This window comes from Gekko japonicus, unplaced genomic scaffold (assembly GCF_001447785.1).
Source record: "Gekko japonicus isolate JY-2015 unplaced genomic scaffold, Gekko_japonicus_V1.1 scaffold22, whole genome shotgun sequence".
NCBI classification, from domain to species: domain Eukaryota; kingdom Metazoa; phylum Chordata; class Lepidosauria; order Squamata; family Gekkonidae; genus Gekko; species Gekko japonicus.
Genome location: NW_015175971.1, coordinates 330,867 through 357,587, shown reverse-complemented (window position 1 = coordinate 357,587; position 26,721 = coordinate 330,867). Strand labels below are relative to the sequence as shown.

Genomic DNA, 26,721 nt, shown 5'->3' with positions numbered 1-26,721 from the left:
GGTTGTTTGAAGTACTAGCCAATGAGTTGCCATTCATAAATCATTGACATTTGTCAGTGGCTAGACTCTAGATGGATTATGAACAAATGCTGTTGGCTTCCCAAATGCAACAGCTGTGGCAAACATGAGTGTAATCTCAGGACTGTAGACTATTGTTGCAACTTGCACTTCAGTGATTGACACGTTTTTTTGCAGTGCCAGAAAGCGTGAGATGTTGTATTATTAGAAGCTTTTTTTTTTTAAGGCATGAAAGAATTTCCTTAGGTTTTCAGGAGTCTAATTTGTTTTGTTTGAAGCTTGATATGGTATCAGTTCTTCCAACTGCTATTTTTTATGCTAGTGCTAATCCTTGGTAGGGTTGTACTAGAGCTGCTTTTTGATTCTGAGTTTATGATTTCAATAGTTAACAAAGGCTTAGGAGATACAGGCCAGATGTATCTAAAAGGCTATCTCTCCTGAACAGTTGGGTTGATTAACAGGGAAGTTTGACAGCATTTACAAGGCCACATGGTAGGATTAGAGAGGGTCTCTGCTTTGAAACATGTGACCTCTGGGAGTTAGCCTGAGGCATTCATGAACACCTTTGCACAATTGGGGTGCAGTGCAATAATAGCAGTGGTCATTTCAGTTTGCAGAAGTATTTGTGTTTGCCTGTCCAGCATATTATAATGTGTGGTGCGTGGGGTTTTTGTGTTTTGTTTATTGGTAGAGATGTGAAGGCTGGTTTTTTGTCCATTTTTTTCCTGAAGCCTTTTTTGTTTTTTTTCCAAAAAATTGAGAAAAGAAAAGAAAAAAAATGATTATGGAACATTTTATTTTAACATGATGAATAAAATATTTTAAGACAAGTTGTTCAAATATTTTCCAAATCATTTCTAAAAAATATGTATGGTATCAGATTGATCTAATTTCTGTGCACTGAGGACAAGCAAGTCCTAGGTTACAAACTGAACTCTCCAATGCAAGAACAAGACACATTTCTTCCTTTAGGAGGTGCTATTGTCACAAGAAAAGAAAAAGGTTTCAGTTTTGTTTTTGCATGTGGGTGGGTATTCTGTTTGTAATAATTGTTTGGATACACTATATTTTTTTGATATGCTAGTTGTGATAATTTCATGCCAAGTAAAAATGTCCATAGTCATATTTTATGTTCCTAAAGTAACAGAATGACTTTCAAGCGGGAAAAGAACAAAGAAGTGCTAATGTAGCATTTTTTTTTCAATTGTTCTGAAAATTTCAGTCCCCCCCCCAAAAAAAAACAAACGGATTTTTTCCGAGCTTCAAAATTTCCAGAAATTTTACATTTCTATTTATTGGTAATGTATATAATCTAGTTCATAACTGAGGTTTTCAAGGTGACTCACAAAAGTCATCAATACAATAAAACCAGTAAAATTGTAATCTCAATAAAGAGTTATCAATTGTTATAACAATGAAATGGCAGCATATCAGTTAATAAGAAAATTAAAACTAATAGAACAGTAGTTATGAATAATAACAATGAAACAAAAAACACTAGTTATTACCAGAGGCATGGGAATTTAAAAAAATATATCTTTTACCTTGATGTCAAAAAAATTAAGACAGAAAGCACCAGGCAAGTTGATTCAGGGAAGGATGTCCACAGGCAGGATGTCACCACAGAGAAAGCTCTATCTTTATTAATTTCTGAAGATGGGAGTACATAGAACAGGTTTTCTGACAGTGATCTCAGCAGATGGATAGAGGAAGTAGTCCCTACGGTACTACCAGGCAATTCTATTTTCCAAGCCTTTTAATGGACTATAACTGCATGTATCTCTTGGGAGGAGGGGTTTATTTGGGGTTTTGGTCCTTTTGAATGGTAACAAGGGGGACCTGGAAAACTCACAGTGAGGGGAATCCCATCCTTCTCCCTGTCTGCTTGTTTGGCTACTTGCCAACCATTCCAGGCTGCTTGCAGTGCCACCGCCTCCACCTGCCTGGATCATATGGCTGCCGCAGTGTCAGGGAGACAGCAGTGGCTCCTGCTCCCCTTCCTGTTTGTGGCATCTCTGCTTCCACCTCCCTGGCTCACATGAAGCCAGTGAATAGCAACAGCTGTCACAATAGCTCATGTTGGGGCCAGTGGTTGCTGCTCCCCTTCTCCCCGCCACCTGCGATAGCAGCGGTGGGTGCGGCAGCTCCTGCTTCTCTTTGCCTGTCTGGCTTGCTGGCTCACACAGTGGTAGGCATCTACTCCCTTTTCCGAAATGGTGGCCAATCTTACAATGTAGACTTTTCCTAAAAATATTACCTTGTAACCGGGGGGGGGGGCGGTCTGCAAACCCTGGGAGTGTTACCAAAGTCTGTAGAGAAATACCCCCTTATCTGTAACCTGTTCCATTCTCTGTGTTTTTTGATCAACACGGACCAAGTTCAGAATTCAGCACTTGATGTTATTAATTATGATTTGTGAGCCTTCTTGGGCCATGAGAAAGGCAAGATACAATTATTTTAATAAATAAGGTGTACCACTACAAGCCCATTTAGGGTTCTAGGGATAAGAACCAGTATTTGGAATTCTGCTTGGAAACAAATTGGCAGCTAGGGAAGTTTCAGTACTGGTGTTCCTAGGGAACTGTATAGGTTGGTGGTTCTGAACTATGATGAACTAATTGAAGTTTCTGAATAGTCTACAAAGGCAGTCCTGTGTAGAGTATATTGTAGTAATAGTTTCTGGTTGTGAACAGACCATGAAGACCATGGCTAGTTCTTGCCAAGTGCACAGAAAGAGGAAAGAGGATGTTTAGTAACTCCATAGTTATATACGACTGTATAGTTTAATAGGTCAGTCACTACTGTATTTACTCAAAAGAAGGATGACTCTGAATGTAAGATGACCCTCTTAAAAATGTTATACACACAAAAACCCATTATTGGACATAACTGTATTACATACAAATGTAAAACAAGGCCTTTCTTATGATATCCCTGGGGGAAAAACACAGACCGATTCCCCACAAGCAGCTGTGCCGCCCTCACTCATATGTTTCCCCCACTTGCATTGGTCAGTTTCACACTATTCGCTGTGCAGCCGCATTTTGACCTGCAGCTCCCCCCCCATTTCCCCTGTGTCTTCTTGATCCTTGTTTTTTGATGTCAAGAATTGGGGGGAGCTGTGGATCAAAATGCGGCCATGCAGCGAATATTGTGAAATTGACCGATGCGAGTGGGGGAAATAGAAGAGTGAGGGCGGCACAGCTTCCTGTGGGGAATTGATCACAGTCTTGCATTAGAGTAAATGCTATATCAGTAAAGTGTCTGGCTCCTGTGTAGACAACAGAAGTTGTAAAACTTGGCCATGCATGGACAAAGTAAGGATCTCTACCTACTCAGGAGTCCTCCTTGATGTGCAGAAAAATACAGCTTCATACATAAATTTGAACGGTGAGCGGCGGTCCCATAGTAGGGGCAGACGTCGCCCTAATACAGCTCGGGATACACTCTTCCTGGCGTTCTGCAGGAAATAACTTGGCCGTCAGTCTGGGATGTCGTCCACCCTGGATGTAAATTGTATGTAATTTATGATAGCACCAATTTTATGATAGATATCTGTTTTTAATATGTTTGTGATATGTATATTTTAACCTCGGCATTGCCGCCTGTTAGCCGCCCCGAGCTGAATACTGGATGGGGCGGGATATAAATCTCAAAAAATAAATAAATAATAATAATAATAAATAAAAGGAAGATGAAAACCGCAAACAATCTGATGGGAACTGAATATGCTCCAGAAGAATAGATTGCCAAAGTTAGTTAAAGAGAAAAAATGCAGAGGGCAGGAGGAGAAAGCAGCCTGCTCAAACTCTTGAGAGCTTACAGGATTCTGAAGGGTAGATTGTTGATAGGGTTGCCAAGTAGTACTCACCTCCGGAGCGGGGGACTCCCGGGTTTCCCCTTGGATGGTCGTGGCCCCGCCCCCAGCGTGCCCGGCGTCATAACGTCACTTCCTAGTGACGTGCACGCTGGGGGTGGGGTTCCCCCGAAGCCCGATTCCGCGGCGGCGGAAATCGGGCCTCCAAAGCGGGGGTTTACCCGCCACCCGCCTCCACTTGGCAGCCCTAATTGTTGAGGAGGTGGGTGGGATTTCCATTTTTTCCTTTGTGATTCCGCAGTTTGTCTAGCTATATTTCTGATTCATATCTTAGGCTGTTGAGAAGATTGCAGGCAGCTCCTTTGCAATCTATCACCTTCTATAGGACTCAGCATAGCAAGGTCTTTCTGACCATTTCCTTGAGAACTTCTAAAGTTGAAAAGTGACTAATATATCAAATGGAAATAAATAGTATTTTCTGTTAAATGCTGTTAACATGGCATTCTGACATATTGACATGGTATACTTTGCAAATGCATATTACTTCATTTTCTCTGTAACTATTTTTCTGTTCCCTGTTGGTGGCTTTTGTTCAATGAGTTTCTCATAAAATGCATTTGCCTTGCAGTGATTCTCCATTCATCATGTTGCATTACCAGCGGTGGCTAAGCTGAAGTTTCCTATACCTTGAGGAGAGTATGTATAAAAGGAATGGCCTCATGGCCAACGTGACAGTGACCTCCGCCACTCCAGAGGTACCCATACTATGTTTGTTTTCAGTTTTGTTAAATACTGTAGTAAACAGAATTTTCAGTTTATTTTAACATCCCTAGAAGTCATTCTGCCATCAGGTGGATTTGCCTGTTTAATGAAGAACCGTTGAATATTTAAAATAACCAAATTCTTCTGCTTCTGTTGTTAACGTGTGATGTTACCAGGAGAAGAAGTTCAATTCAAGAGCGATTTTGCTGGACCCTAGAGATTAGGAATCTTGCACTTGGAATGGAACTCTGGGTAACTTCCAATTGAAGTCTAGTTGTCAATGTGATGTTTTTATGTCAACTGTCGAATGGTTTTCAGACCTGTGGGTGAAAGAAGGAGGATCCAGCCTGTTTACATTGTGGCTTTGGAGCTTCCTTTTCCTTGCACCTGGATCTGTGGCATTAGTTCCCTCTTCATCTCTCCATCTTTTGCCTTCTGTCAGCTTCATGCCCAGAGTTGACAGCTGAGTATGAGAAAACCAAGCATTGTGGCATGAAGTAACTGAGACATCCTTTGTTGGATCCCCTCTGAAGAAACAGAAAACAGCTAAAAGTATGAAGAAACTAATCAGTGGATGCTAGGGATGGTCACAAACCAAGAAATGAACTGCAGTTTGAGCACAAACCATGCTGGTTTGTGGCTCGTTTTGAACTGGTTCATTTGGTTGCATTGTTCCTGAATCCAAAAATGAACTCCCTTTTTCCCCATGGAGGTTCATTTGGTTTGTTAGAGCGGTTTGTTCTTCAGACAGCCTGGCACCAATTCAGTCAATTCCTTTTTCCCCCCTTTTTTTTTTAATCCCCCGAAGGGTAGCTTTATTGATTTTTTATTACACCTACGTGACTACAAAAAGGAAAAGAGAGAAAGAAGGGGGAAAAAAGGAGAAAAAATGGGAGGGAATTCAGTCAATTCCTATTAGACAATGCTGGGGGTGGACTTGTGGAGAGCCCTAGAAACACCCAGAGCAGTTGTCCATAGATTGATTGGCAGCTCTGGGAGCCAACCATGGAGCTCCTATTCTGCTCTATGGGAGCACCCCACACCCTGACTGAGCTGTTTTCACTTTGCAGAAGGAAGAGAGAGAAGTTAATTGTTGTGTGAGAGCGAGTTAGGAAGAATTGTTTGCTGCATGGCTGATTTAAGGGGAGGCTAGAGCTATGTTTTCCTGGGGACACCTGCTTTAGGGAGCTATAACTCAGATATCCCAAATCCAGTCTTCACCAAACTTGGAGGGCAAGTGGAGGAGAGCCTGCTGAAGACTCCCTGTGAGTTTGGCATCTCTAAATTGCAAGGGGAGTGTTCTACCACCTCCCAAACCCATGAACTGAGCAAACCACAAACCAGTTCAGGAAGTGGAAAAAGTTTGTGAAAGTTTGTGGTTCATGGTTCATGTAATCAAATGAACCATGAACCACCGCTTTCCTGGTTTGTGCCCATCCCTAGTGAATGCTAAAAATGATAGCTTCTTGTAAATAGTATAGCCTAAGGGTTGCTGGCTTGCTGGTAGAACCTGGTCTGCAGAAAGCCATTGGTAGTTCCTGCTGACCTGGTCTGCAGAAAGCCATTGGTAGTTGCTGCTGAACTCTTAACCATGGTCCTGTTCTAATTGGCCAACTGTGTTCAGTAGAAAATATTTTCTCCAATGAATAACACATCCTAAAGACTTTAAAAGGCAAATGCTATGCTGGGGATTATTAGGAAGGGGATTGAAAACAAATCAGCCAGTATCATAATACCCCTGTATAAATTTATGGTGCAGCCTCATTTGGAATATTATGTACAGTTCTGGTCACCGTACCTCAAAAAAGATAGCATTGGAAAAGGTGCAGGAAAGGGCAACTAAAATGATTAAGGGAATGGAACACTTTCCCTATGAATAAAGGTTAAGCTTGGGGAAACTATGATTGAGTGGTGGCATGATAGAGGTTTATACAATTACGCATGGGATAGAGGTAGAGAAAGAAGTACTTTTCTCCCTTTCTCACAATACAAGAACACATTGGCACTCGAATTAATGAGCAGTATGCTGCAAACAGATAAAAGGAAGTACTTCTTCATCCAAAGAGCAATTAACATGTCGAAGTCACTGCCACGGGAAGTGGTGGTGGCTACAAGCATAGATAAACATGGAGCAGAGATCCATCAATGGCTATTAGCCACAAGGTATAGATGAACAGGAGGAGCTGCGGTGGCTCAAGTGGTTAAGACGCTGAACTGCAGGCTGTGGAAGGTCAGTAGTTCAGCAGTTTGAGACCCGGGTGCCGCAAGACGGAGTGAGCTCCCGTCTCTAGTTTCAGCTCCTGCCAACCTAGCAGTTTGAAAGCAAGAAATTGCAAGTAGATAAATAGGTACCGCTTTGGTGGGAAGGTAACAGCGTTCCGTACGCTTTGGTGTTTAGTCATGCCGGCCACATGACCACGGAAATGTCTTCGGACAGCGCTGGCTCTTCGGCTTTGAAACGGAGGTGAGCACCGCAACCCTAGAGTCGGATTCGACTGGCTTTCAAGCAAGGGAACCTTTACCTATAGATGGAACACTATTTCTGGGGCAGTGATACTCTGTATTCTTGGTGCTTGGGGGGCAACAGTGGGGGGATTTCTGGAGTTCTGACCCTGCTGGTGGACCTCCTGATGGCACCTGGGTTTTGGCCACTGTGTGACATGAGAGTGTTGGACTGGATGGGGCACTGGCCTAATCCAACATGGCTTCTCTTATGTTCTTACTCTTGAGCCCCTAGGACCTGCATAAAAACATATTTCAAAGTAGATTTCTGTGTTCTTTCAAACAGGCTTTCAGATTTGAAGAATAATATATCTCTAATAGCGACATGTGGCCTCCATCTGTGGTTGTCCAAATTCACAGCTGAGGGCCACCCAAGCACTGAACATATTTTCCTGCAAACTTTGGGGACCCCCCATTTGCAGGAAAATCTGAAGTCTTAAAAAAATGGGGGGGTGTTAAATCCCCCCAATAAAATAGCATTGTCTGCACATGGGCAGACAATCCACCATGATTTCAGGAGAGCTGGTGGTGGCAGACACAGGGAGATGCTCCGAGCCTGGTTGCGGCAGGTGCCAGGAGCCAGCTGGGAGCCATGCCAGGGCCAGTTGTGGTAGATGCTGGGAGCTGCTCCAGGCCCAGCTGCAGTGGCTGACACTGGGAGCCATGGTGGTGGCAGACACTGAGAGCTGCTCTGGCCAGGCTCCAAGGTGGGTGGTGGGGCCTGGAGCCACTCTGGACTTGGTGATGGGAGATGGGATTCCCCTGCCATGAGTCTTGTGGGCTCCCTACTTGTGTTCTTCTAATTGACAAATCAGTTCTGTATCAATTCAAAGTTTTACATATACATTTTCTTTACTTATGCGTTTATATCTAATTCTGAACATGTCTCCACAAAAAATCCATGTGGTGGGGCCATGAACAAACAGGGAACTTCCAGGTTTGCAGACAAATCGAAAAAGCGAGGGAGGTTTAAACACTTTAATGCCGAGAATGCTGATGAAGATCTCACAAAATCTTGCAAGGTCGCATCACTGTGTGTCGCATCAAGGCACTGCTATCTGGGCAGCCCCAGCGCAACAGGAAGAAAGCAGCAACTGCTGGGAGAGGAAGACAAAGGGATGATTGGGGATGGCGTAGAAAGTAGAGAAAAAGCTGAGAAGGGAGAGAAAGTGTGGGCCAGTTTCATGGGTACCTTGGTTGTATATTTGTATACTTAATAGCCGCATTCACTGCCAGAAAAATTGCAGAGTGGTCAATAGACCAAATGGAACAATAAATATTCTTCATCCCCAGATCCAAGATCTTTTTCATGCATGAACGAGAGGGCCAGTGCTGGTCTGAGTCCTTAGAATTGAGTGGAATATATGTACTTTGTTAATATGTAGTGGTTGATGAGCCTACTCTTGTTTTTTGTTTTTTTGGGCCCTCAAACATGCTTTTAGATGAAAACAATGTTCATAGTTGTTTCATCTGTGCAGCTTGCCAGGGCTTGCTGTAATTGTGAGATACTGTTCAGTTCATGAAAGAAAATACTATGCATAGTCCCAAGATCACTCGGTGTCCAGTTTCTCAAGCCAGAAATTAGTTTAGAAAATTCTGTGGTTGTTTGTACATACTCCAGGTATAACAAATAAAATTTAATTACTTGCACATGGGAATAGTTTACTTCTTACTTTTTCAGACTAAAACTATTTTCCACCTGTCCATAAGTTCAACAGTATCAAATATCTTTGCTTTAAAATCAGAACATGTTTTATAAAAGTAGAAATGTTACTGTAGATGTCTTCAATATCCCTGTGTGCATCTCCATTCAGTATCCCTTTGGCTTGTTGCTTTCAAACATTAACTGTCTTTCCCTGGTTCAGCAGCTTGTGATATGCACAACATTTTAATGTACACAGGGAGCTTCTTTGCCTACAATGACTGCCTTGTTCATTTTAATGGAAAAAACAGATTCACCCATGCATTCCATTTTTGCATGCAGATATGCTTAGTCTGTTGCAAGAGAAGGGCAGCTTGTGAGAAAATGTTTGCTGGCTGTCTCCATATTCTCGTTGAGGTTTCTCCATATAATTCTGTACATGAGTGGCAGGGGTGGAGAGCAACTGGTTTATATGTGGACTTTTCTTAGAACTCAGTCAGTTGGGTGTTTGCAGAAGTAAACTCTTCCCTCTCTAATCCAAAAGAGTTGTTTGTAATTAAAAGACTAGGAATTTAAGACTAGGGGTAGGATTGTGAAGCATTAGTCTGTTTTAATTCAGCTCCATTGAGTATGACGTGACACCTGCAAAAATAATCACGTTAATAAATTTTTTTTATCCTACCAAGTGTTTTAGTGAGATCTCCCAGCATTAGAAATTGGAAATACCAAATGTGAGCTTATGGAAGATGCCTTTTATTGGGCCCTATTCAGTTCATCTATTTGTAGAAAAGTTGTACAGAATTACTGGAATTCACAGTGGGTTCAAACCAACAGCTAAAATAAAAGAATCAACAGCAGAACTGAGTAATAGTAATAGTAATAGTTTATTAAGAACAGTCATAAGACCAGCAGAATGAACCAAAATATTAAACACAGAGTCCACAACATAAGAACCTTACAAGCAGCAGAACTGAGCAAGTTTGAGAATTCTTTATAAAAATGCAAAGGTCATGTTCTAAAAGTACAAGAAAAGTGACATATAAGGCTCAACTTTCATTTGTGGATAATACTGATAATTAATCCCTTCACAAATTTATGTTTACAAAAACCCATTTTTTTCTTTCATAGGGCAGTAGCAGTTCTGACTCACTGGAAGGACGGAGTTCAGATTATGCTCATAAAAGCTATGATGCAGTTGTATTTGATGTATTGAAAGTAACACCAGAGGAATTTGCAGTGAGTACAACTACTGGTTTTAAATTGATGCGTATGATTTCAAGTAGTCGCATGACAACTGTTTTCCCTGACACTGTACCTGCAGTGACCATATCCTCCCCCCGGCACCAAGGAGAGGGTTTTCCCCCCATTTCTTAAAAAATCAGCAATTGAATATTGTTATACTGCTATTACTTTATAACATTATGTGTAATAGGATCTCTGAATTCCTTGTTGTAATTTTTTAAAAGAAAAGTGAGTCTCTAGTCCCTTCTGTTGTGGATATGTAAGGTGAAAATGCATCTCTCTGCAATGGAAGGGGCTAGAGAGATTTTTCTCCCAAGTCAAGTACTTTTTTCAAGCTAAGTAATTTTATTGCATTGACGCAAGGTTTTTTGTTTTTTTTAAGTGAAATCTGGGAATTCACAGAACCTGTTATGCGCATTTCATAACATTATATCAATATAACAGTATTCAATTGCTGATTTAAAAATTGAAAAAGCCCCAGTGGCCTGAGAGGGGGGGATCACTTCTGCTGGGGGGATTGGAACAGGGAAACTGTGGGGAAACCCGCCATATGGAAGCTCTGTTGAGACTGTGCTGCATTAGCAGCCACACCAGCAGCAGGGAAACCACAAGCATCTGTCCCCATGTGGAAATGACCAGTGTGACTGGTAGAAACTATTGTATATATGTTATTTTTAAAATGTGTGCGGCCACCTTTCTGTTTAATAATCATTTAAGGTAGCTTACAGTAATAATAAAAAGAGAACCACAGCCATTAAACTGAAGATTTCCCTCCCCAACTCAGGGCATTATAGCATACCACCAAAACCATAACACATTAAAAAAACTCCACCAAAGGGCAAGGCTCAGAGTGAATCAGCTGCTAGCAGTGCATTCCTTATCAGAGTCACATCAAATAAATTAGAAGGATCTAACGCATTTGGGATGGTGCTGTAAAAAGTATGAACAAAGACAGTCTTCACCCAGCTCCTAAAATTGAGAAAGGTAGCACCAAGCAAGCATCTTATGGGAGGGATTACAAAATAGTGCATTCACAAGAAAGGCCCTTTCTTTGATAGACACCTGCCTTCCTTCTGAAGGTTGGTGAACCCAGAGAAGGATGATGCTTTATGTGTGCTGATTTTGACAGAGTTGAAAGAAGTGTTAGCCAGAGAAGCCAGCTGCTTTACTTTCATTTTACATAAGGTTCATATGCCGATTAAATTGTATGAGACTACAAAACGAGACACTAGAAAAAGTGCAAAGGAAGACAAGGATTTCTCCTACTCTGAAACTGTGAGAAAAGTAGAAACTGGAGGTTGGGGACTGAAAATGGGAAAACACAAATCACCCCTTCTCCTTAGCTATTTCAGGGTGAAATTTCAATGGGTAGGTTGGTGAATAGTTTTGGAATTGGGGGGGGGGGGGGGGGGTTGTATGTTTTTTTTAAATTATTTACATTTACAGGTTGTCTTGTGTATGTACCCTTATTGCATCACAGCTTAATAGTGCATCTTATCATATCAGTGTCAGGACTTGTATGTACTGTCAGTACTTGTCACCGTCCAGAGTCTGGGTGCTATTTGAATTTTCTGCTTCAAGGCCAAAATATATTGGGCTGGTCCTGGACCAAATTTTTGTAAATGTGTAATTGTTCTATCTTTAATCTTTGTTACAGAGTCAGATTACATTAATGGATATGCCAGTATTTAAAGCTATACAACCAGAGGTATGTGCTTTATTTTAACTGTAAGTGCTGTTGAGATGTGTTGGAGACTCTGTTGCTGCTCTCATTCTCTCTCTCTCTGCTTTCTTTTGCTTCCTTTCTACCCTCAGACGCTTTCCTCTTTTCCATCTCCAAATCATTAGGGAAATGAACTACCATAGCTGCAGCCAAATGTTTCTCCTTCAAACCCTCCTAATGGCTAGGTGTCTTCCCAGCTTCTTCAGTGATGCCTTGTGCCTCATTTGACCTATAGGGGCTGGCAGAGTGGCATCTCTGGCTTTAGAACCAGGAATGAATTTCTTGTGGTCAGGGCTTGGAAAACACCAGGATAAGCATGGAATTGGAGAACATGGTCAGGATTTGGTACGTGGGAGCCTTAGTAAAATTCTAAAGCACTGAAGAAGTCTGCATGCACACGAAAGCTTATACCCAGAATTAAACTTTGTTGGTGTTAAAGATGCCACTGAACTCAAACTTTGTTCTCTGTTAAGTCTGTTCCAGCCAAAACAAGAGTTTAGTGGCATCTTAAACTCTTATTATGTGTAAGGTTGCCTGAGCTAGAGCCTACTTTGTCAGATGCATGCAATGTAATGCATCCTAGGTAGAGTTACACTCTCTAAGCCCGTTGACTTCAATGGAATTAGAAGGGTATACTCTCCTTAGGATGGCAGTGTTAGTGTTTATTTTCTTGCCACTTACTGTAACTGATGAACTGGAGCGTTGCTCATGAAGGTTTATACCATAATAAATTTGAAACTTAAATTGTCACTATTCTCTGTCAGTAGAGTTGTCCTCTGTTAACTTATGTGCCATCTTGAAATAATGTAGTTTGAAATACTCTGTGTTTGCTTCTGAAATCTTCTCTGCTAAAAAATCTTTTTTCTGTTGCGTGATTTGCAGTGGTTTGTTCTGCATCAGAAGGAGCTTTGTAAGTGTATGAACCTAAAAAAGAAGCACAGTTGAAAATTTGAATGTATTTAAAGAAGCATTATTTGGATGTATATTTAAATAACGCTTTTCTTGTTATGTCAATTGACTGCAGCCCTATTAGAGCCAGACATAGCAGTGGCAGGACTTCGTTACATTCTAATGTTGATGTTTGCAGACAGCAGAAGATGGAAATGTGGTTTGGGGCAACATCTTTAAAATTGTTTGACGCTTCTTATTTTAGAAGTCAAAATAGTGAAAACCCAGGCTTTCTAGGAAGCCATGTAGACACTGAGTTAGTTTGGCAGGATGCAAGGGAAACTTTGAAGTCTTGCAAATATTATATAGTGGTCCTTTTCCCTAATGAATATAAGAAGTGACTAATTTTACCAAGACGTGGCTGGTAAATGCAGTCAGAACTCTGAAACATAAATGCTTACATCTGCGCTTGAACATATAGCATATGCAGTGTATTCTAGGACCAATTAGACCTCAACTTCTCATATTGCTATCAGGTTTTTCAGCTGCCCTGTTCAGTACTGTGTAGTCAAGTAAAACAATTACATTGTAGCCTGTGTTATTCTTTGGACTTGTTTTTGTTGTATGTTGCTGATAACAGTATAAAATAAGCCTTATATATATATATTGGTATTAAGAATGGTTCTAATAAGCTCTATTTTAGTAGGGCCAGCCTTAAGTGCAATCATGTGCAGAGTTACACCTGTCTAAACCTGTTGAAGTCCTGGCTGGCACTGTGTATTTTGACATTTTGGAGAGCCCATGTGGTATAGTGGTTGAGTGCTGGACTGGAAGAATGGGATAAAAGAGTATCTTAGAGATTTTCGGTAATGTTTTGCCACCAGTCCCATGGTTGTCTTCTGCTTATCAAAGCAAGCTCGGTAGCTCCAGGCGTCCTTCGGGGAGTATCCTAAGGCTGGACATCAAACTTCTCTGTAACAAGCCTTCACAGATTCAGACATGACAATAAGTGGTTGGTAGAGTGAGGGTGTGCATTTTCATAGGAGCAGGCTGAAAACTAATAATTCTGCAGAGGAAGGTAAAGTTTAGAAATAGGGTTTTAATTCGAAGATAAGAAGTTAGTAAAGAAGCCACAGGATTGGAATAGGTCAGTATACATTCCAATCCCAAAGAAGGGCAATGCCAAAGAATGTTCAAACTATCGCACAATTGCACTCATATCACACGCTAGCAAGGTCATGCTCAAGATCCTACAAGCTAGGCTTCAACAGTACGTGGATAGAGAACTACCAGAAGTACAAGCTGGGTTTCGAAGAGGTAGAGGAACTAGAGATCAAATTGCCAACATTCGCTGGATTATGGAGAAAGCAAGAGAGTACCAGAAAAATATCTACTTCTGCTTCATTGACTATGCTAAAGCTTTTGACTGTGTGGATCACAACAAACTATGGCAGGTCCTTAAAGAGATGGGAGTACCAGACCACCTCACATGTCTCTTGAGAAACCTGTATAAGGGCCAAGAAGCGACAGTTAGAACCGGATACGGAACAACTGATTGGTTCAGCATAGGAAAAGGAGTACGACAAGGATGTATACTGTCACCTTGCTTATTTAATATATATGCAGAGTACATCATGCGAAATGCTGGCCTGGATGAATCACAAGCGGGAATTAAGATTGCTGGGGAAAAGATCAACAACCTCAGATATGCAGACGATACCACTCTAATGGCAGAAAGTGAAGAGGACCTAAAGAGCCTCTTGCTCAGGGTAAAAGAGGAGAGCGCAAAAGTGGGCTTGAAGCTCAACATCAAAAAAACTAAGATCATGGCATCCGGCCCCATCACTCCTTGGCAAATAGAAGGGGAAGCTGTGGAAGTAGTGACAGACTTCACGTTCCTGGGATCCCAGATCACCGCAGACTGTGACTGCAGCCATGAAATTAAAAGACGCCTGCTCCTTGGGAGGAAAGCGATGGCGAACCTAAACAGCATGATAAAAAGTAGAGACATCACCCTGCCAACAAAAATACGCATGGTCCAAGCAATGGTATTCCCAGTAGTCATGTATGGCTGCGAGAGTTGGACTATAAGGAAGGCCGAGCGCCGAAGAATAGATTCTTTTGAACTATGGTGCTGGAGAAGACTCTTGAGAGTTCCTTGGACTGCAAGGAGATCAAATCAGTCAATCCTCAAAGAAATCAACCCTGACTGTTCCCTGGAAGGCCAGATAATGAAACTGAAGCTCAAATACTTTGGCCACCAAATGAGAAGGGAGCACTCACTGGAGAAGACCCTGATGCTGGGAAAGATTGAAGGTCAAAGAAGACGGGGACGGCAAAGGATGAGATGGTTGGACAGTGTCATCGATGCAACGAACATGAAACTGAGACAACTTCAGAGGACAGCGGAAGACAGGAGGGCCTGGCGGGATCTAGTCCATGGGGTCGCGAAGAGTCGGACTCGACTGTGCGACTGAACAACAACAAAAAAGAAGCTATTATTGTGGAACTGTATACTTGTTAGTCTTGTCAACAGCTCAGTCTCTTTATACAGGATGTGTGCAGAGAGAAATATGACTACAATTCAGCTTCAAGACCTGTATTATTTGAATTGAATGAAAGCAGATGGCTTAATGATTAATATTAACATTAATGGTTGGAATCTTAATGTTGGAGGACTAAAGGGCAGAGGATCAGAACAAGACAAAGTGAAACCAATTCAAAAGAACCTCATTACTCAGATCAGATTTATTATATCCCTCCTTCTAATAGCGTTCTTTGTGATCTGATACTACAAAGGTACTTGTCGTGATCAGGTTAAAGGGAGCTCCAATTTTCCCAATCTTCACTGCTCTCAGCACCTGAGTAAGGGCAGCGTGCGCATACTGGGTAGTGTTGCTACCACCTGCCCTATATGGAGGCTTACCAGCAGAGCCTGCAAGGCACAGCTCTATCCCCTTGTTCAGAACTTACAACCACAGAAAACTGGCACCAGTTGCTGACTGAGAATTCACCCAGAAATCAAAGGCAGTCACAGGCAATGCTCACTCTAAGCTGTGGAGTCTTGTGAGCAGAAATTCTATTTTGTGAGCAACTGGCATTAAAGTTGTGAGTGAGTGATTTGGCTACTGCATAAATTAGTTTGCTCTGGAGCCATCCTTCCTGAGCTAAGACAAAAATGTGTGAGCTGGAGGCTAAAAAACTGTGAGCTAGCCCACACTAACTCAGCTTAGAGGGAACACTGGTCACAGGGTGCACAGAGATTCTGAGAATAAACAAGGGTGTGTTTGAGAGTGAGAGCATGCAAACAAGGACAGAGTTGCAAAAAAGAACAGATCCCAATACAGTCCTGACTATACTTTCCTAACCTTGACTTATATCTGTCCAATTCACCCAAGCTATTGTTGCCATCCTATTGTTGAGAGCCAGCTTGGTTTATTTATTTATTTATTCAATTTCTATACCACTCCATCCCGGAGGCTCTGAGCGGTTTACATGGGCATTTTATAACTTCCTAGCTAGGGCCACACAATGTATAGGGAAGGTGAGTGCCTACCTACAAGGGAGTGGTGGCGCAGGCAGTAAATGAAGCCTGTATTGCCACCTGGCCGCTTCGGCTGTTCGAGCCCCACTGTGGCCGGAGTGAGCTCCCGGCCCTATGTCCCAGCTCCCGCCCACCCAGCAGCTCGAAAGCTCGTTAAAGGACAAGTAGACAAATGGGTACCTGCTCTTAGAGCAGGGGGGCACCCGTCCTTCGTGGCGGCGACGGTGGAGACCATGGCGGCAGTTGGCGAGACGAGTGAGAGAGCGGAGGCTGGGTTGGCGGAGCGTAGAGGCGGGGGGACGGCGCCGGCCGCAGGGACTGAGGCTGGCTGCGGGAGCACACGCTGACGTGTGCTTGGCCCAGGCCTGGGAGGAGTCACAACGACCAAAGGAAGACCTGCGCCAGGAAGACGTCGTCACCGGACTGGAAAAAGGCCGCCCGCAGAGAGACCATAATAACGAAGTCTCCACTTCAGGGTGCCTGTTAGGTTAGTCACTTCCCCCATTGTATGTGTGTGTGGCCTTAGGTAGGAATTGTATCAAATGTATGATGTAAACCGCTCAGAGCCCTTAGGGGGTGAGCGGTATATAAATCGAAGGAAATAAATAAATAAATACATACATACATACCAGGTGGTAGTGGTTAAGAGTGGCAGACTCTAATGTGGAGAACCAGGTTTGATTCCCCACTCCTCCGCATGAAGCCAGCTGGGTGACCTTGGGCCAGTCACAGTTCTCTCAGAGCTCTCTTAGCCCGACCTACCTCACAGGGTGTCTATTGTGGGGAGAGGAGGGGAAGGTAGTTATAGGCCGCTCCATGATTAAGAACATAAGAACATAAGAGATGCCAATGTTGGATCAGGCCAAAGGCCCATCCAGTCCAACACTCTGTATCACACAGTGGCCAGAAATACCAGTGCCATCAGGAGGTCCACCAGTGGGGCCAGGACATTAGAAGCCCTCCCACTGTTGCCCCCCCCCAAGCACCAAGATGTCAGAGCATCACTTGCCCCAGAGTCCCTATCTATACCTTGTGGCTAATAACCACTGATGGACCTCTGCTCCATATGCTTATCTAATTCCCTTTTGAAGCCGTCCATGCTTGTAGCCGCCACCACTTCCTCTGGCAGTGAATTCCAAGTGTTAATCACTCTTTGGGTGAAGAAGTACTTTCTTTTATCCGTTCTAACCTGACCGCTCAGCAATTTCATGGAGTGCCCACGAGTTCTTGTATTGTGAGAGAGGGAGAAAAGTACCTCTTTCTCTACCTGCTCTTTCCCATGCATATGGGTAGTGAAGAGCGGGGTTTAAAAACCAACTCTTCATCATCATTCTGGTGAACACTCCCTTTTCAGCTTCAAAAGAAATATGCCAGGTTGGTTTTAAACAGGCTGGAAAGTGGACTGATATGTTGATGGGCAGTTTCTGATTCCTGCTTCTAATGAGTTCAATTAATGGTAGTGAATTTGTTCTGGAGAATTAGCTGGATATGAGGATTCAGTTTTCAGCCAAACAAAGGACGCAGACTCTGTTAGCTGAAGGATGGTGACAAAATGAATTAATCACATCTAGACAACTTACCCCCCTACAGGGAGAAATCACATCACTCATGGAAAATATGCAAAGAGTAGGCAGAATTACTGAGAAGATGATGGCAGCCATGATGAGAAGTGTATATATTCCTTCCATCTTCCTTTTATCTCACACCAAGTCTGTGAGATGGGCTGGGCTGTGGAAGAGTGACCAGCACCACTGCCAGGACTTTGTTAAGACTCAGGCACTAGCAGTGCAAATTTGGGATGTAGCTGATAAAAGCAATACTTGTTGCCCTGAGTTTGATGTAGACCAGGCTAGAAGCAGTGCTAGGTTAGCAGGAAGCTACTAATTTAGAACTGTCTACAAGCGGAAGGTAAATCTCTCAGTTGTTGCTCTTCTTTCTGTCCCCCTCGCCCTGAGCCCTCAGTGTAGCTCTTTGGCCCCTAACATTGAAGGATAAAATTTCAGGAGTTTATTCTAATGCAGTAAATTTTATGAGAGTAACAAATGTATTAGCTTTTTCTTCTTGTATGTCATGAATAGGGATGGGCATGAACTGGAAAAATGAAGTTTCATCCTGGTTTGTGGTTCAAGAAGTCTCACAAACCTTCCTGTTTACCAAACCAGTTCGTTTTGTGATGTGGTAGAGTGGCCCCCTGTTGGCTAGAGATGCCAAACTCACAGTGAGTCTCCAGCTGACTCTCCTCTACCTGCCCGCCGTTAGGTGAGGATTGGATTTAGGGGGGCCGAGTTACAGCCCCCCCTCCAAAGCAGGTGCCCCCAGGAAAGTGCTCTCTGGGGAAACCACAGCAGCTACAGGTTCAGGAGTGTGTCGATTTGAATGGACCCCTTGCAAGCTAGAGGCATCAAACTCACCACAGTGGACTTCCTCAGGACTTCTACAGGAGGGGAAGTCTAGTGTGGGAGGGGGATGACAAGTTGGAAAACCAAGTTGTTGAGCAGGTACACCAAGGGCAGCTGATATTTCCAAGCCTGGCAGGTGGGTGCTCAGAGGCACAGAAATCGAGGATCTTAGGGTCCAAAGTGCAGGGGGGGAAGGTCTAGTACAGGAAGGGAGTGGCAAGTTGGAAAACCAAGTCATCACCATCAGCTACCTTTATTGGCGTCACAACAAAACATAGATCATCAAGGGATAAAGGGTACAACCTTCATTTCTGGAGTTGAAACATTCCCCTCCTCTTAATAGCACCACATAGAAATTTAGCCACCAAATCAGTGATCTCAGAGTTATGGGAAGATAGTAAAAAAACCGTCTTGCAAACTTCAGATTGACCCTTGCAAATTTGTAGCAGAGGTTCTAGATATATGGCACGAATATCACAGTAAAATATACAGTGCAGGAGAACATGTTCAGTACTTTCTATCTCCCCCAGACTGCAAAGGACAAAGCCTAGAGGAGTATGGCATTTTTTTTAAACCTCCCGTACAGTACCGCAGAGGGAAGAACATTAAAATGAGCTAACATAAATGCCCTCCGATGCTCAGAAATAGTCAAGCTAGAGAAGTACTCAGCCAAAACACCATTAGTAGACATCCCCCACCACAAAGGGGAACATCTACCAGAGGCAAGACTTCTAAGTTCTTGCATCTCAATATCAATAAGTCTTTGCTTGATTAAAGCAAAAACACACCTCTCGGAAAGGTATGCAAGGTCGTCCAAACTGAACCCAATTACAGAATTTTTTTTCCCTATGTAGGACATCCACTCAGATGATTGTCAATTGGCTGGTACAGTAAGGGCAGCTGGTGATGCCAAGCCTGCTGGGTGGATGCCCAGGATCTTAGGGTCCAAAGAGCAAAGGGTGGGGGTGGTCTAGCACAGAAGGGGGTGGCAAATGGGAAGCAGGTACAGCAAGAGCACCTGATGATGCCAAGTCCCCCCCCCCAGTTGCTTTGACAATTAATTGATAGGTGCCAGCGTGTCTGACTCACGAACGACTGCCATGAACCTCCGTGAAAAACATGGCTGTTTGTGGCCAACATGATTGCACGAACCAAGGCCTCATGAACTGGCCATGTTTTTACCCATCCTTCTCCATTCTTATTAATAGCAAGGAGATGTAGGCTAAGCAAAGAGTGAGCTCACATTGAGCTCCAGCTGATAAGGAAGGCAGGACGATCAGTGGCTTGAGCCGCAAGACTTACTCTTCATCAGCCTTAAACCTCAGGATAGCAAATTACCAAGCTGTTATGGCAGCTTACCAACTCTTTTATGGGAGAAGTGCAACAGAAATGGAGCCTTAAAGTAAGGGTACAGTAAACAGCCTCTTGAAATATGTGCATCTTTTCTCACACATTGAGATGAACATACTGTCACTAGTCTTAGCTTTCTGTTCTCTGATCATCATGGACAATGCAATGCTGCTGTTATGTATGAGTGGATGAGGACATGAACTTAAATCCTGAGAACCTGCCGCTGAAATTTTTCAGTGGCTTTTCCACTCAAACACCTGTTAACAGAATTTCAAAGCAACCTATCTTTTGGCTGCAGCAAATGGAAAAGTAATGTTATCATTTGCTGGTCAAGAGCCATTGTGTGCTTTTCTTCACTTTGCTTATGCCGTGTAGTTTAAGGATAACTCAAATCCAGCAGTTTCCAGCATGGAGCTTGACCTTTTCTGATGTAAATTTTATCCAGAACTGAAATCTACAAGCATTCCAGAGGACAGAGGAAAGTGTTGGATGTTTTACGAACATTAATGAGTACCATATGTTTGTAGATATCAAAACATTAAAAAACTGAACTATAGGAAGGCTTGTCAAGCTTATATTTCCCAGGATATTTGTACCTCCTATCATCTTATTAAGCTTCCTAATTTTTGTGACCAGGATACTTGCATTAGTGCACACCGTTGATCCACAATTTATTTTGAAGAAAATTAGTAAAGTAAAATTAAGGCTCTTGCATATCAGGTCAATGCAAAAACGTTAAATTTTAAAATTGTATAAGTTAACCCAACTCAGATGAAGATCATTTACTTATGTTCATTGAGGTATTTTCCAAGTTGCATTATTTCTGCTTCCAATCTATTTCATTTTTACAGATCTATCTTATCTAGTGTGAAACAGAGCCATTTTTTACAAGACTTGGGAAGTGCCTTGATAACCCTGTGTCAGTTATTGAACTCATTTATTTATCATTCCATGAACAACTAGAGAACAGTCTCTTGCGTAAAAGAAATCAGAATTTTATAGTAGCTTTTACTGTGTTGTTGTTTCATTCTCATCTCCCTTATATATAAAAGCCGAATGGTGGTGGCCCTTCTCTAGAACATTCCACATGCTCCAGAATTAGTTGGTGCCCTGATGTGTCAATCAGAATTTGTCCCCATCCACTGGCCTCCAACATTCTAAACAGTTTGCTGTTCCTCTCCCCCCCCATAGCCAGTCAGAACACAGAGGTTATTTGCATATGCAGCCTCATTGGCCTTTGCCTTGGAACACAGAGGTCGTTTGCATATGCGACTTGATTGGCTTTTGCTGTTCTGAGGTAAAATGTGTCCAATCTCCAGGTGAGGGCTGGAGATCACTCAGAATTACAACTGCTTTCCAGATGGCAGAGATCAGCTCCCCTGGAGAAAATGGTGGGCTCTGTATCATAAGCTGCTGAGGTGGCCCCCGCATGACAGCCAATATGACGTAGCAGTCAGGGCTTCAGAGCACGGGAGAGGCTGCAGGTGAGTGTGGGGTGGAAAGCTGAAGAGTGAGGGGGAAATAAAGGTAGGTTGAGACTGTTGGTAGCTAGGTGACGTTAAGATCTTCCCTCTTGCTGAAGTTTGCTGTATATTGCTATATCTGATTGTAATTTATGGTTTTAAACTATTTGTGATTGTTTTAATTATATGTTTTGTTTTAAACTATATGATATTGTTTTACTTGGCACTTGGTGCCCCTGTTAGCCGCCCTGAGCCTTCGGGAAAGGGCGGGATATAAATGCGAAAATAAATAAATAAATAAATAAATAGGCTGGGAAGGAGATAGGGTTGCCAATTCCAGGTAGGAAATTCCTGGAGATGTGAGGGATGGAACCTGGAGAGGGTGAGGTTTCAGGAGGCATGGGACCTCGGACAGGTAGAAAGCCATAGACTCCACACTCCAAACCAACCATTCCCTTCTGGGGAACCATCATTGCCAATCTCCAGGTGAGGGCTGGAGGTCACTCAAAATTACAACTGTTTTTTAGGTAGCAGAGATCAGTTCCTCTGGAGAATATGGTGGACTCAGTGTCATTATATCCTGCTGAGGTCGCCACAGCAAATTGACGCTCCAAGGCCGGGGCACCCACCCAGAGCCTCTTTCTAGAGGTCATTGTATTTATTTCCACAACCGGCCTTTTTCCTAATAATACATAAAGTGATGACCCTCCAAACATTATTTTGCATTCCTGTAATTAACGGAATCATCAATAAATATTACTGGTTACAGCTTTGTAATAAAGAGTAAGAGTCCAGTAGCACCTTAAAGACTAATAAAATTTGTGGTAGGGTATGAGGTTTCGTGAGTGACTCAGGAAATCTCATACCCTTCCAAAAATTTTGTTAGTCTTTAAGGTTGTACTGGACTCTTATTTTTTTCTACTGCTACAAACAGACTAACATGACTACCTATCTTGAGCTTTGTAATAGATTTCAGTAGTTCATTCCCGTTCCACTTGCTTGAGTCTCTTCTCCTCCTGCTGTCCCTTCCAATTCATTTTATACTCCAGATGCCCAGAGTTACTCTGGATGGAACATTTTACAGGAGAATTTTGAACTCCCTGCAAATAAGGTTATGTAATGGGACAGCTGGTTTTTGCATATGGTATAGTTATGCTGGCTGACACCTCTCTCTCTCTTTTTAAAAAAGTATATAACTCAGAAGTGTGTTGATACCCTTACATAATGGTTTTACTATTTTTTAACATTATAAACAGAAAAAGGGCAGCATTGACAGATCTAGCTTTTAAAATATATGGTGAGACACAGAAAAAACAAATAACTTCTGCAAATGCTGCTTCATAAATTATTTTCCACTGTCTTACTGTTCCCAAGTTTAGTTCCTTGGTTAACTTTAAAAAAACTTCCCTGATTTAGACTTTATTAAAGTAGCTAAGCCCATTTTAAAATAAAGGTATAATTGTAAGCATCGTCTAACTCAGTAGGATGTTCTGGAATAAATGTTTCCTAAATAGAAGTGGTCTTAAAAGTGGAGATGATTCTTGAACCAGTTTCTGTTCTTTTCTTTTTTTAAAAAATAAATTTAAACCAGTTTCTGTTCTTTGAAGGCTAGTGGGGGGTTATTTTGAAAATAGCCACTGCACTATAGATATACCTATTGTACAGACAATACAACCCTAACCCTTTGTTGTATGAAAATGCTCTCCTGAATAATTCTGTCTTACACATTCTATGGAATGATAAGTGTGGAAGCCTTCCTGAGCTCATCAGGCAAGCCATTACAGTATGTGAGAGCCACAACAGAGAGAGCTTGGATACAAGAAGCTGTCAGTTCAATTTATTGTTATGGTCCTTAGACCAGTCATCAACAAGTTGTTAATCTTACCCATTTGCAGGGTGGTACCTTCAGAAGAATTTTCTCAGGTTAGCAAAGCTGCTTCAGCAAGCTATATTGGGGGAGGTAGTCCTACAGGTATATGTAGGTAGTCCTACATGAAGTGATTTGTAGCTGATAATCAGCACCTTGAGTTTATTAGTTACCTGGGAACGAATTGTTAGCCAGTTGAGTGACTGCTGAATAAGTTTAATACGCATGTTCCACTTATCTGAAAGGAAAAGAATAAAGACAATCCCCTATGAAGATAAGCAAAACAAAGTACAAAAGTGCTAGAGATGGTAAAATCAGGTGTATTGTGAAGATTATGCAGATGGAATGTACCTTAGACCATGCAGGAGTGATTGTAGAACATGATTGATTGTTGCTGGTGTTATTTGGGAGTATACAATTTTATACAGTATTTACATGGTGCATTTTTGTAATTGTACTCTCACCTGTATTATATATTCTGCAATCACTTCTGTATGGGCTAAGGTTCATTGTATCTGTATAATTTTTACAATGTGCCTAATTTTATTCTTACAGCCTCTAGTACTTTTCTACTTTGTTTATTCCACCTAGCTCCCAGTAGTAATACAGCAGTAACAGAGCAAGTTGTTGCCTCTTAGCTCCAGGGTTCTTGGAAGAGTGATTTTCTGGATGCACTTCAATCTGGCTTCAAGGCAAGATTTGAAATAGAGACTCCTTTGGTTGCCTTGATTGATGAACTCTATCAGGAACTACACTGGGGGAATGTGACCATGGTAGTTCTGTTGGATCTCTCAGTGATCTTTGATACTATCTACCATAGTATTCTCACTTTCCCCTGTATCTTCCTCCTGGCAGTCCCCATATCCTCTCCCCTTTCCTTGCCTCATTCTCTCCTTTTTAGCCATTCACCAACCTACCTTTTATCTGCCTCCCATTAACAGCTGTATTTTTTATTTACTTCATTTGCCGCCTTTCTCCACATGGGGACCAAAGCAGCTTACATTATTCTCCTCCTTTTAATGCTCACAACAACCCTGTGAGGTAGGTTAGGCTGAAAGTATGTGACTGGCCCAAAATCATGCAGTGAGTTTCCACTGCAAGATGAGGACTCATACCTAGGTCTCTCAGACCCTCCTCTGAAGCTACACTGCACTGGCTTTCATGAGGTGGCTGCTGTTGAAGAGTAGCAAGCAGCCAGGCCTAGGTGAGTCATATAAACCAGGTGGTATCAAGTTACCCAGTGGTTGCTGCGGAGCCTGGTCCTGATGTGTCCTCCCTTGAAGGCCAGAACAGCCTTGGAAAGGACCCTTCCCCTGCCTTTTACTCACCAATGCAATGGTTGTTTGGCAATGTCCACTAAGGGCTTCCATTTCTTAATGTTACAGGCAATCTTTTATCATTTCTGTGTATGTGAGGGTTAAGTTCTGTCTTGTAAGTGTACAGCTCAAGTCACCAGATTAAACAGAGACTGGAGGTCGTGGGAAAAGAGCGGATCTCCGATAAAGAGCAATTGTTACCGCTTCAAATGGAAAAATCATTATATGTCCTGTGATTTCAAGGTATCCCAGAACAGAAAGGGGAGAATTTAAAGGAGTTATTAAGCGAAGCATTGGCACCAGTGACAGACCTTAAAACGGATTTTCTATAAAGTGACATGGATATGGTTTATCGAACCTACCCAGATTTTATCAAGAAAAACAAACTGCCTGCTGAAATATTTGTTAAATTCTCCAAAAGATCTACCAGAAATGTCATTTTGAAAGTGACTAATGGGAAACCCCTGAAAATCAAAGGCGAAGATCTTAAAAGATATTCCATTTGAGATACAAAAGAGGAGACAACAATATAAAAACCTAACATCTTTTTAAAATAACCATTCCATTCCCTTCAGATGGACATTCCCAGAAGGCCTTATTTTCAAGTATAATGGCAAAAAAGAGAAGATTCTGTCCCAAAAGCAAAGATATTCTTGGAACAGCAAGAAACAGCATCTGAGGATAAAGGAAAAACAGAGGACAGTATACAAGCAGAAAAGAACGATCATGAGTCTGAAGACAGCATATCCATTCCTGACAGATGCAGCTCCTAAAACTCTTAAAGTCCAACTGAAATATGATAAGAATAAACACAGGAGATAATTAATGCATGTAATGAATTCTGAAAGGCTGTTTTGTATTTGAAACTATGATGTACTCAATTTGGCTAAATGGACTTGTTTTAGCTTTATTAATCTTAAAATAGGGCAGCCAGTTTTATTCCTATATTCTTTTCTTCTCTTTTATATCAATAATGGTAGGAACGACTATTGAGAAATTCATAGGTATGATGATCCTTGCCTTATCTTTATGTGTTATTGGTTAGTGTTATAGTATCCCGTATTTCCCTTTCCTTTTGTAGTTTTTGTAGTTTTGTAGTAATAAAGCAATAAAAAATTTCACAAAAAAGTCACCAGATTTAAGTATCCGATTTGGCCAACTTTTCTATTAGAATGTTTGATTCTGTAGCAGCTTCCAAGTTGTCTTCAAGCGCAGACCCATGTAGACCATTATAGTAGTCTAGCCATGAGGCTTCTGTATCATGTATCCATGTGAATGAATTGGCCAAGTCAGGGTAGGAGCCATCCTCTGGGCCAAAGATGTTTATTCATTTATTTAGTTACTTAATATATATATCTTGCCTTTCTCCCCAGTAGGAACCCAAAGTGTCTTAAATAATTTTCTTCTCCATTTTATCCTCACAACAATCCTGTGAGGTAGGATAGGCTGCGAGTTGCCCCAAGGGAACCTAGCAGGCTTCCGTGGTAGAGTGGGGATTTACACTTGGACCTCTCAAATTTTAATTTAACACTCTAACCACTAAATAAAGCACTGATGACAACTGGTATCCAAACAGCAACTCAGTATAACAATAGATAAGGAACAATTTAAACTAATCCAAGCAAATCCCTTATGACTTGCTGTTACCCCAGAAGCAGCCCTGGGCCAGAAGACTTGTTTTTGAGCCCCCATCATGCTGTCTCAGACCTTGCATCATGGCTGAGAAGCTAAGGTCAGGCTCCAGGAAATAAAAAAGCTGACTTGTCAGGTTCCTCTGGGAGCCTAGGCATTCCCTTTACAACAACTGTATTGTTCCTGAGGACTTTCTGTGGACTCGTCAAAATTCTGGCCATGATTAATGATAAAAGTTCGCAGTACAGTAATTTGTGTATACTTAGTGGCGAAAGTGTGGCTCCATCTGCAGATATCTAAATCCATGGACTGGGATCACACTTTCCCAAAACAAATAGTTCTGAAAACCTTTAAAAATACTTTAAATCCTCTTCCCCCCAAAACCATCTTCATTGTCTGTGCATGCACAGACAGTGAACCTGCCTCATCTGATGACAGCTCCAACAGTGGGCTTGATGGCAGCCTCAGATGGCTAGGCAGGAGAGGCCAGATGCCATGCTGGGTTTGCCAGCAATGGGAGTGACGGGGGGGGGGGGGTTGGGGGTGCGGGGGGGGC

The 26,721-nt window shown here is 42.2% G+C and overlaps 1 protein-coding gene across 2 annotated transcripts in view; it reads left to right on the top strand.

Moving 5' to 3' along the window:
- Positions 1-26,721, top strand: part of RALGPS1 (Ral GEF with PH domain and SH3 binding motif 1) — a 347,217-nt gene that overhangs the window by 18,378 nt on the left and 302,118 nt on the right. For both annotated transcript variants that reach the window (XM_015426073.1, XM_015426072.1), the window contains exons 2-4: positions 4,464-4,590; positions 9,870-9,977; positions 11,641-11,691. In XM_015426073.1, the coding sequence (XP_015281559.1) occupies positions 4,534-4,590; positions 9,870-9,977; positions 11,641-11,691 (216 nt within the window). In that variant the 5' untranslated portion in view covers positions 4,464-4,533. The remainder of the gene's footprint in view (positions 1-4,463; positions 4,591-9,869; positions 9,978-11,640; positions 11,692-26,721) is intronic.